The sequence below is a fragment of the Brachionichthys hirsutus genome, chromosome 9 (genome assembly GCF_040956055.1).
Source record: "Brachionichthys hirsutus isolate HB-005 chromosome 9, CSIRO-AGI_Bhir_v1, whole genome shotgun sequence".
In the NCBI taxonomy this organism is placed as follows: Eukaryota; Metazoa; Chordata; class Actinopteri; order Lophiiformes; family Brachionichthyidae; genus Brachionichthys; species Brachionichthys hirsutus.
The window spans coordinates 12,573,220-12,589,277 of NC_090905.1; the positions used below are offsets into that span (position 1 = coordinate 12,573,220).

At 45.1% G+C, this 16,058-nt stretch overlaps 1 protein-coding gene across 1 annotated transcript; it reads right to left on the minus strand.

The window, feature by feature from the left end:
• Positions 1–678: 678 nt before the first annotated feature.
• On the minus strand, positions 679–13,516 carry slco2a1 (solute carrier organic anion transporter family, member 2A1). The gene is made up of 14 exons (XM_068743230.1): positions 13,481–13,516; positions 8,419–8,556; positions 7,753–7,915; positions 7,140–7,349; positions 6,381–6,479; positions 6,156–6,295; positions 5,089–5,161; positions 4,775–4,939; positions 4,433–4,637; positions 3,089–3,236; positions 1,690–1,853; positions 1,222–1,286; positions 910–1,030; positions 679–808 (listed from the first exon to the last, which is right to left on the minus strand). The coding sequence occupies exons 1-14, from the start codon at positions 13,514–13,516 to the stop codon at positions 688–690; spliced, it is 1,848 nt and encodes a 615-aa protein (XP_068599331.1). The 3' UTR covers positions 679–687.
• Between the last annotated feature and the right edge of the window lie 2,542 nt (positions 13,517–16,058).

Consider the following 16,058-nt stretch of genomic DNA (forward strand, 5'->3'; position numbering starts at 1 on the left):
ACCATTCTAAAAAGGAATGATCTAAATCAGTATGTTGAGAGGCGGGGTACACCCTAGATGTGTCGCCGGCACATTGCGGGCATGAAGGTTATCATTATTAATTGCTATAAATGCTTTTACTGGGAACACTATTTTTTTTTTTTCTCCCTCTCAGGCTTTCTACTGGCGCCGGTTTTTTTCGGGATAGCCATCGACACGTCATGTATCAGGTGGAGATACTCATTGATTCAGATTCCCTGAAGATGCCCTGGATGAACAAGGATTTATACCAACAATACAACGAATTAACGCCACAATATGTTCCCATCGATAGATCCCTACCTTCTCGGAACGAGTAATACACAGAGACGTTTATCTGTTGCGTGAACTTTCTCTAGACGTGTGGAACATGTGAGATACGTATTACACAAGAGAACCATTTATCTGTTTCTCCGTCATGGATGTCAGATTGATTCTGAATGTTCAAACTTTCAAAAGCATCTGAAGTTTTCCCAGTGAGAATTTATTTTCTCTTTTCTCCAGCCTGTGAAGCTCAAACAGGGAGGATACAGAAAGCGAGGTCCTGCGTGGGCCCGTTTCGGCTGTGTCCTTCTCCATCCGACAGAGCTTTGCTTGCCACACTGTTCTTGTACATGTTGAACTACAGCAGCGCAGAAAAACTCGGATCAACGGCGATGCTCAACCAGGTCACAGCAGTCCCTCGGGCCTCTTCTCCAGATTGTATTCCTGTGTCCGCTGTACCTTCCATCCCAGAATAAACAGCAGGATGATGCCCATGATCTTATAACCCATCTGTAAGCCCAAGTACCTGCAGGGTCCACAAAAACAACTTAATTGGCATTGGTGTTGTGGATGGGGTTTTTTTTCTTTTTGCATGCAATATGTATTCTGAAAAACGAGCTTTCTCACCTGTTCCTGAAGATGTTGTTGTCATAGTAACCACAGCTTAACTTCTTTCCACACAAGTATCTCCACCTGATGCATGACGTGTCGATGGCTATCCCGAAAAAAACCGGCGCCAGTAGAAAGCCTGAAATATTTTATAGGGTTGATATTTAAGATTGTGTCGATTTAGGTGTAAAAAACAAACAAACTTCACATAGCATCAGGGACTAAAAAAGATAGGATGTTATATCTTGTCCTTCGGAGGCCCTGCTGCACACGGTTAATAGAACAACTAGAGAATACAAGCTACACAGCAACGTTTGAGTCACAACTTACCTACTATTCTAATGAGTAAAAATTGAATTCCTATGGCGAAGGATTTCACTTCAGAGGGAACGGATCTGTAAAGGATAATAAAAAAAGTAGAGGGTCAACCGTGCAGTCACGACAACGCTGGACACAGCGGCAATGATAAGAGATATTTAAAGTGTTAATGTGTGTACGATCAATAAATAAGTCTATGAAACACATTTGTTAAACCCTCAGAGAACAAATCCTATTTATAGTTTATAGTTATCCTAGACATTAGTAGCAGTAGGATATAATTATGGTGATTCCTGATACATTTTGGGACGATTCTATACATAAAAACAAAACAGGACACAAAAGGGCAACGAAGATGGATAAATGTTAAAGTTCTGATTGGAAATCAATTAATTGCAGTGGGGAAACAAGCAGATGAGCTCTTCGATCACTATTGGTAACTTGGTACTTGTTCTGTAACGTCCCGCCGTCTTTCCTTACCTGAGCACCATCATGTAGAGGGGGTTGTGAGTGAAGCAGGCGATCAGTGACGCCAGACAGATGACAAGCATGACGGGGAGAATGAAATGTGGGCAGCTGTTCGGGCAGGGAGCCGGCTGAGCGTGACTCTGACTCCCAGATACACACCTGCAGCTGGTGTAAAGCTGCATCCAGAAGGACAACAGAAGAAACACGCACATTATGTTTGCATCTCAGCGTGCTGCATGTGCCGTGATATTAGCTGGACATTTAGGGGAAACATTTATTTCCCCCATTTGCGAACGGACGAGAAAATCAATGCCATCCTCATGTCTTTATGCTGAATGTGAGGCAGTTGGTTCACTTAGCCTAGCAGCCAATAAGACTCCAGGTCTTCACAGCTACAGATCAATGTCCAGGATCTAATCAATTCTAGTGACAACTCAGGTTTGGGTATGGATAAAAAGAAAAACTATTACATGCTCATTTTGTGGCTTCAGACCTGCTGAGAGACAGAGTTGTCTTATTTCTGGACAGGCTAGCTCATACTTGCAGACTTCATACTAGTCCACAGATCAAAATGATCGATTTCCTTCCTTCACATTTTTTCCAATTTTCTTAAAACAGAATTAGTTGATGAAATCGTTTAGCTAACAGGGACTTCCATTCATCAGCTGTCAACTTGCCAACCTGTATGACGTAAATATAATTCAGTTATTTCTCCAGCTTGATCCATTAAGCTTCCTGCTTTTGTGCTTCTGCATTGAAACAGCGATCACAGTCATAACTGGCTGATAATTAATCAGCAGTCTGTCAATCCACCCACTTTAAAAAACTATTCAATGACTGACATTTAAACACCTCCTTCTTGCTCTGACTCATCAGCATTGATCAGGCATTAATAATCAACCGATTATGATGACAGCAGGCAGGTCGGTCATTGTGTCTATCAATGGAAAAAATAAAATTGAAAGATTCAAGTCTATCCTCTAAAAAGCAGAATTAAAAACACTAAATGTGCGTAGATGGACTTTGCTGAATGCATTCCCTGCAGCACTCCAACGCTGACTTAAATGTTAATTAGAGCCGAATTTACAGATCCTGTAGTCGAACAAGAAATAAAAACCGTTCATTCATCTCAGACTGACACAATTACACACTATTAAAACTGTTGTAAGTTCTAAAAAAAACCAATTTGCCAAGCTTTGAAATTAAATCCACTCATCTTGGATGTTAAATATTTAATTGTCCTTACAATAATCTATGCAACATCCACTTTCATTTATGCAACTCTCTATCAAACATCTTTTAGGGACTTAGAATATATAACATTCACAGGATCATTGTAAAATGCATCAATGTAAACAGGCTAACCTGCACACTTCCTACTGCAGGAGGATCATAGACTGGTCGCGCTCACCTGCACCCGCTGGGTGCCGTTGGGGTTCCTGGTGAAGTTGGTGCAGCCTGCATGACATGGAGAAATATACTCGATCCCATCGGAGCCACACACCGGGTTGTAGGCGCTGGCAGGGCAGGAGCAGTTAGCGTAGCACGGGGTCGGAGCGCTGTGGAGGGGTCAAAGAAACGGGGTCAGATCTATCGCTGTAGCAGCTCACCTTCCAGACACACCAACACGGAACGTTCAGCAGCAACTGGGATCGGGGAAATCTCCGCTGCTGGGGGAGGCGTGGAAGCAAATCCAGTTTGTTGGGAAGCTATAATAAACATGACGACGATGAGTTTATGCGTCTTAGGAGTTACAGCGAGAACAACTGTTGAATAGAAGAAGGAAATAATCACCAAATATGAACGGGGCGTCCGTGTCGGATCTTGCTGCTTGTTTATAGACACGTAGTCACATATTAATGTAACTGTAGTCATGTAAATGGGTATTTATCTGGTGCTTAGGAACGCATTAATCTTGTTTCCATTATTACCCTCGCCGAAGGGGAGGCGAGGGTATTGCAATTGTGTCCGTCTGTTTGTTTGTTTGTTTGTCTGTCTGTCCGCGCGCATAACTCAAAAACTAGTAACCCAATCGACTTGAAATTTTTACACAAGCAAGGTTCTGTCCGTGGCTCGGTCCTCCCCGAGAATGGCGTTGATCCGGATCTGGATCCAGATTCTAGAATTATTTTTACATCTGGAATTGTGCCTGTGCTGTAACATGGGAGTGTCACTTTAAAAGGGAGGGACACGAATGGCATGATGGGAAAAAGAGTCCAGAAGGTATGTTGTAGTACGCAGGAGACAAAAATATTACTTGACGTTACTGAACCGAGGACTGTAATTATTAAAAGTTGCCAAACGAAGATGAACGTGAGTCCAGTCGTTCATTTCATTTCAGGGGTGCAACATAAAAGTTTGTATCTTTCCCCGTTCCGGAGCAGCAAGCTAGCGCAGGTTTGGCCCCTCTGATCCGGAAGCCCTGTTTACTGTCTCACAAGATCCAATAATCTATTGGAGGGGAGCGTCTGCAATCTCTGATTGTCTTTCTAGTTTCTTATGGGAAATGTAGTTTTAGTTTTCAAACAAATCATTTTTCGAACAGTATTACCGAACGAATTATGTTCGAGACACGAGGTTCCCCTGTATATATAAAAATAAATATATACGTATTATTAATCTATAACCTAAAAAAAGGGTCATTACCAATACGCTTGTTGGCTAACCACTCCTTTAAAAAGCGATGCTGCTGACATTTATGCTTCATCACACGTACGCCCCCCCCCCCCCCCCCCCCCCCGCTCCTCTTACTCACCTGTGCTGTCCGACCTGGTAATAATTGACCTCAGATACTTTCTGTGTGGGACAACCCATGAAGAAGAGAGGGATGAAGAGGAGGGTGGAGGTGGTCAGCATTAGCACAGAGAAGCGTGGGATGGCCTTCAGTGATAGACCCGCCTTCTTCATGATGACTCCACCTATCAGCAACCCCACTGCTACAGTCGGCAGATTTGCAGCCCCTGCAAACATACAGACAGTAAGGATCCAGAGGCTCTCCCCACAAATGATGCGTTTTAAGTTCCTCACGTTGCAACGGGGAACAAAATCGCTTTGGAAAGTGGTCGTGATTAAGAGTGGCAGTCACTAGAGTACCGACCCACTAGCAGGGCGCTGTAGGCAGGCGAAGCGCCATACTGCCTCTCCAGAAACTTGTTCAGGAACGTGGCGAGTCCTGCGATCACCGAGGAGAAGCAGCACTGGGCCAGAACCAGCGTCAAGAAGAGAGGGCTCAGCAGGAGGTGGACGAACATCCTGGGAAACACTGATCAGACAAAAAAAAAACACACGGAGGCACACTGAGCATGACGCTGGAGAAGACTCCCGTTCCAGAACAACTTCATGGAATAACACTTTAGCCACTTTATGAATCTGATATGTTGGGATGTTGCAGTCTGATCACAATAAGCGTACTTTTCAGGAAGTCTGGCAAAGAGCTATCTGGCTTTTTGAAGTCATCTTTCATGTCGGTTTCACTTCCAGGCACCTGTAAGGTAACAAGCAGAATTAAATATGATCAGAGTGTAAATACGGGTAGATTTTTATTTGGTAGGTGTTCAATCATAATTCAGACATAATGTGGAGATTCGTATGCAGATTTCACAGCCCTGGTCCGAGCAAAATGTTTGACTCATCGGTTTCTCTCCGACGGGCCCAAACTCCTGACGCTGCAGTGTTGTGATGCGGGCGCTTCAGATTGAAGTGGCAGCTCTGTGCAATAGCTGCTCGGCATTCATGCATTCACAATCATCCGCAGCTGTCAGATGTCAAAATGGAAGCTTCCTGGTATTTGTTTGTGTTGCTGTGGCGTTTTATACTGAAATACTCGCCGAACTATTTTAGGTGCTTATTTTGTGCAAAATGTGTAATTATTTTTGTGTAATATATTTTATATTTAGTTTGCATGCTGGTCTAATCTATCCGTGAGGCTGGGCATGATGCTTTCATCATTGAATAGCAGAGACATTTAGATTAACCTGAAAAGGTTGCGTATTTTCTGTTTTGTAGGTACTTTAAAAGTAGGCCATTAATTTTAATGCCAAAAACACAATTTAAAATAGGCTCATATAGCATAAAGAAAAAATAAATACCTCAGCCTGATCACGGAAAGAAGATATCACCTGATAGATGTTTATAGAAGAGCGATTCATTCAATCCTTATCAGTCACATATTTTGTTACGAGGTCACGTTCCAACCAAAATAAGCTTTCACAAGCATGTGTGGAAACTTTGAGGGGGTTTATCTTTTATCTTATCTAATGTCTTACTTTTCAGTAGAATGTTTGAAAAATGTATTGGGAAAAAAAAGTACCAATCAGCTCTTGGAATAATATATTGAAGTTATTATGATGTGGGAAGAAGAATGTTGAAAGATGAGAAAACAATGAAATGCAATGACCAGCAGGGGTCAGTAAAACACGACGGAAACGATCAAGGCTTGCATGATTCACGCCTAGATCTCCGAGTGAGACTTGACTTGCCTTTACTCCTGAATCCATTCTACGAGGGAAGAAGAAGTAGGGGACGGAGCAGAGAGCCAGGCAGCCGCTGGCGATGAGCAGGCCCATCCACCAGGCGCCGATCCAGCGGGGATCACTGGGCTTCAGCTCCAGTTCCGCTCCTGCAGCAGCCACACAGCCATGATAGGGTACAGTCATTTCTGCTCTCAGTTATTCATCAAATAACTCTGGAAAAGTCATAATTACCTAAACCAGTTCTGTCAACGTCCACATAGAGCTGGAGCATGACTGAGCCCAGCAGGAAGCCGACGGCCGGCCCGAATACAGAAATTGCATACAGGATGGCTGTGAATGATAAAGCGGCTGTGAGGGGAAAGTACTGCTGGTGCTAGATATTTAAAAACTTTACATTTGCACAGCACTAAACAGTTTAGGATCACCAGCCATCGTTAAAAATGAATGACTAAATAAATAGGCGATAAAAACGCTGCTCTGTTCTGCTAAATAAAACTTCAGAATCTCTGTGAACGTTAAAACAGACAAAGATCAATAAAAACCTGCTCGTTTTCATTTGCTAATTTAAGCTAATACTACCAACAGTAAACGAAAATATATATTACTTGTACTTAAAGTTAAGGTGACTACTTTAAAGAAGAAGTATTATGAATATATCAGTGCAAAATATGTTTTGCAGCAAAATGAAACTTATTTTTCTGAATGGTTTTCTTCGCGCTAGTATCTGACTTACCAAATCCCTTTATAATTAAAGAATAGATTAGATGTATTATGTAAAGTAACAGAGAAATAGACTTGGGCTTTTGCCATATAAAGCACTTTATATCCAGGTTAAAGTAACAGCATTAAAGTCGAACTGAAATCTACTTGCTCTCAAATATTTTATACGTGAAAGAATACTACCACAAACAGTACTTCGTTCACAAAACCTTCTGAATGCGACGTTATTATGTGATCACATTGACTTTCTGTGAACGACAGGACATTCACCTATGTAAAGAGGGGAGTTCGTAGGCCCGGCAAAATCGTCTATGTAGGAAATCCCAAAGGGCTGGATGGGCACCGAACCCACGCCGAAGAGCAGCTGCGCGGCGCCCATGAGCAGCCACAGGTTGGTGGTGTCAGCCAGACGCTTGGTCTCTTCCTGGTTGCAACCCGACTCGCTCGAGTTCTGTTGCAGGTTGCAAATTTCCTGATTGTCTGGGTCGTACAGAAAGCAGGTGGTGAGAGGGGGAAAAAAAGGGGGGGAAGACAAGTCAGTATAAAAGTTTAGGAAACTGAATCTACTGAAGCTTCCCCGACCCCTCGGCGACTCTGTTCAACGGCAACATGCTGTGAGTGGAGGCAAAACGAACTAAAATCTTCTCAGACTTTCCTTCTGATTCATGCAAAGGTTCGGCCCAGAGCGCTGGCAAAGCTTTCTCCAGCGCCCGTTGGGCTGCAAAGTACAGACACTTTGAAATGAAGTGCCCTGGAGCCGGTGCTGAGAACACGCCGCGGCTTTCAGTAAAGTGTCATCGCGTTTGTGCGTTCCCGTGCTCTGGACTCCAGCCGTCGCGGCGGCGCCGGAGACGAAGCAGCAGGGCCGACGCCAGGGTCTTACTTTGTAAAACGGAGTCGTATCTGTAGCGCTGGGACAGGAAGTGAGGTAAGGTCAGCATCAGGGCACTGACGGCCATCAGCAGTCCGCCGATCCCGATGACCCGAGGACGGTGAAGCCGACTGCCGAAGTAGCTCACGAACACGATCAGCAGACTGTTACTGACCTAGGAGACGACAGGGACACGTCTCAATGAGGTCCTGCACTGCTCGATCAGTCATCAATCAATCCACACGTTGATTGATTAACGTTAAAATCAATAGTCACTCTTGGAAATGAGGTGATAAATAAAAACATCCAGCAGGGCAGCTTCAAAGAGAGACGGGAGGCTGCAGGTTTCATCGTTTGTTCGGTCTCATTCACTAAAATTCATTCTTGCTCTTTTACATTAAACATTCAAACAAATCTTGAGAAAATGTGCAAAAGAATTGGAAAAGTAACCGGAGGGTTCATTGCGTTGAGCAGCCGCCATGGCGAGCACACACGGCACATTCTTCCATTACTCTTATCTGAAATAAAACTGCTCCAAGGTTCCTGGCTCGAGCAGCCCGGAAGGGTGATATTGATGGGCTGCTCGTTCTCCGATTCCTCCTTTGTCATCGCCAGAAGCGTAATAAATCCCTCGCAGGTCTCAGACCGTGTGAGGACGTTGTTATTGTTGGCTCCTACCTCGTGGAGAGAGGAAATGGTTCCCGAGGAGGAGCTGCTGAGGCCGTAGCGTCTCTCGACTGTGGTGATGACGCTCTTGAAGTAAGCGCTGTACAGCAGCTGGGAGAACTGCAGGAGGCTGTGGCACAGGACAAACAGCTGGGACAGACGGACGACAGGGGAGGTCTTTGAGTACGGTAGCCAGACAGACAGACAGACAGACACACGGACAGACAGGCAGGACAGGAAGGTAGAACCTGAATGAGGTTTTACAGCTTAATCCCCGCATGATCAGAAATGAGTAGAATGAACTGCTGCCTCTTGCAATAAGCAAGTATCCCCAGTGTACCTGTAATACTGATGTACGCGTCACCTCGCATGCTTCACGCACAGAAGTGAGGGTAAATCCACCCGGGGGGGGGCAGCGGGCAGGGGTTACAGCTGCTTTAAACGCAGCAGCACTATGATGTTCTCGTGTGAAGCAGCATCAAACGTGAAACAAAGACAAATTCTACCATGTAACTATAAAAAAAAATGTGGGAAAACAGATCAGGGATCGTCTCAGATCTCCTGCAGCAGTGAGGGGCTCCTGCCGACGCCGGGCCCGTCATGATGAAGATCTGCCCTGTAGTTCCAGAACCAATCTCCATGTACATCTGAGCTACGACACAAGTTATCTCTGCCTCCAGAACCGCCTGACCCACTTCAAACTCGGTAGTCAGCAGCAATCTCTGCACCGCCGGCGTTATCTCAAAGATGCCGTGGGAGGATTCTGAACAAAGACAATTACAATCAGAAACGCTGAAAAGGATTCGACTCCCTCGCTTGCTTTCCTCGAACCCCATTTATTGACATAGTCATGATTTCAACCACGTATCCAAGTAAGGAATGAATGAGTCTGCCGAACTGAACCAAACAGCTCTGTGCAGCAGCAATAAACCTTTAAGATGCAGAAGAAGAAACCATCTTGGGTCCATCCCTTTAGATAAGCCCCAAAATGTTCCATTCAATCATGATTGGTGATTTATTTAGAAATTCTGGCGTGGTTTAGATAGATTATCCAGCAAACTTTGAATGATCTCTAAGAAGAGACAACTATAATCTCCTCGTATATTTAGAATGCACAACCTCAAACTGCAGATTAATTGCTCCTGTCGGAGGCGTGGCACGAACGCTGCAGGTAACAAAAGAGACACAATCTGGTCTTCAAATCCTGATGGGAGGAGAAACCCCGACCAGATCCCCTTGATCTGGTTCGGCTGAGACTCAGTAAAACCGAAACAAAGAGCCGAAAGGCTCCAAACGCTGCAGGGCTGATGGGCGCGGCATCGTCAAGCGGCCGTCAGCGGAAACGTCCGTACGTATTTGAATAAATAGAGTGTTTTGATTCGTTTCTGCTTTCAGAAGCCGGTTGGCTTTAAGCTTCAGCTCTGTGACAAGCAGCACAGCTCCAGGTGAAAGGGATCCTGGATGTGCAGTGATCCCGTCCCGAGTGCCAGGAAGCGTTCACAGACACCCGCACGACCCCCTGCAGGGCGGCCGGTTCTCATTCACTGCTGGCTACAAACGCAGCAATGAACCTGGAGACGCACGTTGAGATCAAGGCTCGCGGATTTGCTACTGAAACGGTGATAAATCCGGGCTCTGAGCTTGCTTTCCGGATCGGCTGAGGGAGAATGAACTCTGCGTCCGCCTCGGAACAGTTAATGCTCCCACTCATTCTCGGCCTCAAGGTTTGCTGCACAAACACAAGAACCGCTCGAACACTGCCCTGATATTTCGTCCCCATTTTCAATCTGCCGAGCTTCAATTATCCGGATGAGTTGACGGAGATTCACTCGTTGGTACGATGAAGTTTCACAGACCAGGCAAACCTCTGGGTTTAGCGCTGGAGACAAGAGTTTCGAAGGCCGGTCTGAGAAACGTTCAGCAGCTGATCAACACAATGGCTGCTGAACGCCGGCTCTGCTAATCGCGGACACATTCGTCCTTGTTCGGACTGCGTGGACGTTATTGTTCCAGCCACCAGGCCCGCTGTGAAGGGGAGAATTGGAGGAAGTTCACGCTTGAATTTCAAGGTCACGCGTCGTAGCTCAGACGCCGCGTTTCCATGAAGATTTATTGTTTTTAAACTCTGTAAAATTATTCTGTCAGAAAATAAAAGAGGAAAAGGCTAAGGGAATGACGCCCCCCCCCCCCCCCGGATGGTTGACAGAAGCTGCCTCCCCTCATTGTTGCACAAACATTAAAGAGGCCAGTTGCAACAACAGCATCAGGATCAAAGACGCATTTCCTGTTTTAAAGCAACTGTCTTTGTGGCTGTCGATTAGCTTAGCATGAGCATTAGACTCAGGCGGAAATCTGGAGTCAGAAAATTCATGCTCTCTGCACAACGAGGAATATTTTATGAACTGACTACAGTCGGAAGAAAAAATATTCCAGCTCCCGTTAGTTGTATTAGCAATAATGACATCAAACAACAAATAGTTTGAAAGGACAAACTTTGAAAGCTACTTTTACTGACTACTGCAGTCTGGACATGATCCCACCCCCTAAAGATCTAAAGATTTTTGCAGTCCGGTCCCAACGCTTTGCTTTATTTGTTGGGTGAGGCATAGATTTAACAGCAGTGCTCCATGTCTGAGCTCCCAGACGTTCACCACTGCTCACCATAAAGCACAAGAGCAGCTCAGAGCCATCTAGTTCAAACGCAGACGCTCTAGGATTTGATGGAACCAAACTGTAACTTGTGGGGTCTGATCACTGGCGTGTCTGGAGCAGGACGAATGAAGCGTCTGCTGGAAGAACACGGCTGTGGTTCGGCCGCTGGAGAACCTGCAGCTGTGGAGGGTCGGACGGATTCATCACGGATCGGGAAATCAGAAGAAAACTCCCCGCCACCCGTGAGGAAGATGAAGCTTGGGCTTCAGTGGACATTCCAAAAGGACAAGGACGCCAAGCAGACCTCAAACTCCGTCGAGGCTCGAGTCAGACGACGTCCTGGATCATTATAGAAGCCGACCGCGCTTGATTTGAATCGTACAGGAAACCAAGTCAACCAGAAACATTCCAGAAATGAAGGCCTTTATCCCTGAGGAATGGGCTAGGATTCCTCAGGAACGCTGTCAGGCCGGTGTCGGGACACGCATCGTGTTTAAAGAGTCTCGATAAAGAACTAGAGACGCTTCTCATTCAGGACTTAGAGACGGACAGTCTTTCATTATCTTGTAATATCTGATGTATATAATTATTGGTATATTAAAAGGTTTGATTTGTTGATTTAACAAAAGATAAATAAGACATTTAGCCAATAAAACTGATATAAATCACAATAATAAATCTACCAAAACATTCTGAAAGCTGAAGTGCAAAAATGCGAGGCTGATTGTGAACTTCCTGGAGTCGCGTCGTCTGGCAGGTATCCACTCGTAAGAATCACAGCCCACCTGTGTGTTCTGTGCAGATTGGACATGCAGGATACGGCATGTTGAGCTCCAGAGCTGCTGACAGATGGATTCTGCCCAAACTAGCTGCTGCTAGCCTGATGCTAAATGGACAATAACAAGAGACGAAAAGAAGCAGAAGGAGGTGAGGTGCAGCCTGAGGGCTTGTTGCCCCACTGAGCGGGTTTCTACGCGCCCCGGGGCAGACCCTTTTGCTCAGGTATTGGCAAAATATCATTTATTGTATAAAAGGTGGGTGGAGATTAGGTGTCGGCTAAAAGAGATAAGTTTAAAGCTGTGAAAAGTAAACAAAATGTCCTGATAAAACTGAACAAACAGAGTCGAGTGTGGACGGCATGTACTTCTGTCCAGGGAAGATTGATGGATGCGATTGGTCTAAAATCAAACCCAATGCTGCAAAAGTTCTGGTTTGGCGTAAACAGCTCAAAGTGATCCGTCTCCACCTGTCGGCGCCGCAGCTTCCAGGCACCACCTGCTGCTTTGCCTCTCAGCGCTACGCCCACTGTGTAAATACACCGCCTGCATTGTTACTGGGCAGACCGGGTGGGGGGGGGGAGAACTCGCCCTGAACGGTTCGAACACATTCCTGTTTGTGCATCTTGGCTTCAACTAGAGCTGTAAGAGGAAAATCAAAAAAACTCACAATATGACAGAGAGAGGATTTTCTGGTCGAGTAAAGATGGCCGTGTGGGAGGAAAGAAACTTCTGACAGGACGTCTATGAAAACCGAAGAAAAACCGAAGCCAGACGCAACGCTGACGAAGGCGAGTCATTTCTCACTTCAGCATCGCTTCAGGCCGAAGTTTTGCCTCATTTTTACTCGCATCCCTGGAACAATGAGACTTTAAGTGTTGAAGCAAGAAAATACAACCCTCTTTGGAGTGGACACGGCTGGAAATCCCTTTGTCCAAACTGACTCTGTGACGTATTAAAAGACTGAAAAATAAAACTACCAGTTTCTGTATATTAAAAAAAAAATACTTCAGCAGAAGAATGCAATTTTTTCGAGAGCAGGGATTATTAAGTGATTGAGAGGAAATGTAAACTATTTTAACAATTAACTTCTCTGCTTGAGCAAAAATGACAAAAGCATCATCAGTTGTAGGAGGTTTGAGATTGTTGTGATTTGATTTCATCACAAGCCCAAACACAAATGTGATTGTTGTGATTTCTGATTATTCCCCGGCAAAAAAAAACAACTAAAAATAATCCGGAGATTCTAAGAGAAATACAAACTGCAGAGCCACCAAACTCGTGTATTACACACTTGTGTTTTAATACCTTTAACTGCTGCTAAATCAGAACCTGCAGATTACAGAACTCTGATTAAAGATTGCATTTAGTTCCGCGTCATCGCGCGCGCACGCACACAAACGCACACACTTTGCATTCAAGACGACTAAACTTTGAAATAATTCTTCATGATCTATTTCTTATGTTCAACATCTGGAAGGTATGAAGGTGTGAAACTGCGTTTCCACAGAAACACCTGAGAACCCATCAGTCTTCACGAAGTTTGTTCCAAACCCTCAGAAATCCCCTTAAAATAAAATATAATTTGTTACACAACTGCTGCAAATATAAAAACCTCTTAACAGCGGGGTAGTTACGCGTCCTACCTTTATGCTGCTGCAGAGCGCCCTTGGTTTCTTCATGATTTTGGAGGAAGGTGCGTCCATCAGTCGGGTTCGCGCGTTCCGTCGGGTCCAGGTGGGATTCGATCGTCGTCTCCAGGTGCGTCCGAGGCCGTCTGTTCCGCTCCGGCGAGCCGGATCGCAGTTTTATGACAGTCCGTGATGTAATTGGTCTCAGCCCACAGACTCCACGCGTCAATGACTTGAAAGTTGTGAGTTGAGAACAAACAGTCCTGCGCTGATTGGCCGAGTCACCCGCGAGTCTGCGCAACAATCCTCACCTGTGTCGCGCGCAGCCGCACCGATTTAACGAGCAGGAACGCGCTGTGATTCACCGCCGTGCCATTTACGCAGCGCCTCTCCCGGGCTGAACGCTCCGTTAACCACGGAATGCGGCCCGAAGCTAACGAGGAGGACGAATTCACCCGTGATGCGTTCGAGTGCGTCAGAATAATGTGAACAATGAGCTTTTTGTTTTAGATATCAATCAGAAAGTGGCAGGATGGATGCTAAGAAACTGAAATAATCACCCCTTTTATTTAACGCAAAATAAAGCACTATGCTGTAGTGTCGGGCATGCAATAAAAAAGTAAAAAACAAACAAACATAGGGATTCAAAAACCCACCTGGACCTTAATCCAAAAAGAAATATGTAAAGAATGCTGAAGCTTTGAGTTTCCAAACATCAGCGTGGACCAAAATCTTAAGATGTGCACAAACCTGCTGACCATTGATAAGAAATGTCTGACCTGTAATTGCCAACAGGTTTGTCACCAAGTAAAAAAGGAATTTTCACATTAAAATGATCAATTTGTCTTTTTTTACAATATTTTTCTGAATTCTCTTGATCTCGTCTCACTGCTCAAACAAAAACACGATTAGAATGGCACACTGTTAAATCCTTTGTCAGTGGGAAAGCTTAACCAAACCAGCAGGGGGTCTCTTGATTAATTTCCTCACCGCCTGGATTCACACAGAAATTTAAGAGTCCGCTCTGACTCAGGACCGATCGCCCTACGACGAACAGAAACCCCATTCTGTAGTTCTTACACAATCCTACTGACACACCAAAAACTACACATGGGTGAAACCTAACCTCTGCAGAGGGAATCAAACATGCATCTTGAAAACAATCTGGCATATGTAGGGGGGGGGGGGGGGGGGTCTTATCCAATCTGCTGTGTAACATATAGACCTACAAGCCTGCAGATAGCAGCAGTACACAGCTTAAATAAAGATGAGGTGTGTCTGAATGGTTTTTAATTAAACGAGACTGATTGGCTTTGGAGAAGGGGGGGACAGTGAAGTTACAAGGAATAGACGTAAAGAAGGTCGAGGACTTCAGGTACTTCTGGTCAACAGTGCAGAGTGATGGAGAGAATGTGGAAAGGAGGTGAAGAATCGTGTGCAGGCAGGCTGGAACGGGGGGAGGAAAGTATCAGGTGTGATCTGTGATGGGATGAAGGGAAAGGTCTACAAGACGGTGGTGAGGACAGCCATGATGGACGGCTTAGAGACAGTGTCTCTGAGGAGAAGACAGGAGGCGGAGCTAGAAGTGGAGGAGATGAAGATGCTGAGGTTCTCCTTGGGAGAGACCAGGTTGGATTAGACAGGGTGAAGTGGAGAACGTTGATTTGCTGTGGCGACCGCTCACGGGACAAGCCGAAAGTACAGTAGTAGTAGTATATAGTAGTAGTAGTCGTTATACTGTGAATCTGGAACATGTATTATGCATGTTGTATAATGTGATAAGGATTAAAAGCCAGCAATCTGTGGATTGATTACCCTCAAGGTGAATTATCAGGTCATGTGGTGCATGACTTGATCTTTGTATGGTCAATATTTACATTCGCGTTCCAGTACAATGAGTTGACGATTCAACCAATCAAATGTGAGCACGAGGGTCGTCCCTTTCAGCGAGGGCAATATAAATACACTGTAAAAACAGAGTGTCCCAAAGCTTTGAGGAAGCCATAATTAAAGTGGAGGAGTTGCTCCAACTGTGCACGGGGGCCAGTTATGGGCAGCAGGTTTACGTGGATGACTTCTGAATAAACCGACCCCCCCCCCCCCCACCCCCCCCCCCCCCCACCCCCCCTTCAGACCTGTCGCGGTTTTCTTTGGAAACTCGTGACACAGTCTCTTGCTGCAGGCCCAGTTACTCAACATGTCTGCTTGTGGTTGCGTTGCATTTGGGTTCAGCATGCTGCTGGTGAAGAAACCGTGGAACTGTGCAGAACTGAAAAAGGCCCGCCGGCAGTGACGGAGTGAAACCAGCACAGTTTAAAGGAGGCCTTCTTCAAAACGCTGCGAGTATAGAGTATATATATACACACACACCGGTATATATAAAAAATAAAATTACAGAAATGATTGCAATTGGTGCACTTTTCACCGAAACCTTTCAGTGCCTTGTTTTTCCATCCGTTTCACTAACCGTTGATTTTGAGAACCAGTGGAAACTCAAAATAGTGCCCAATTAAATCAATTACCTCATTTTGATGTGATTTTGATATACAAAAATAAAGCAGACAGCATTCTATATTTTAAAAAAACAATCCCG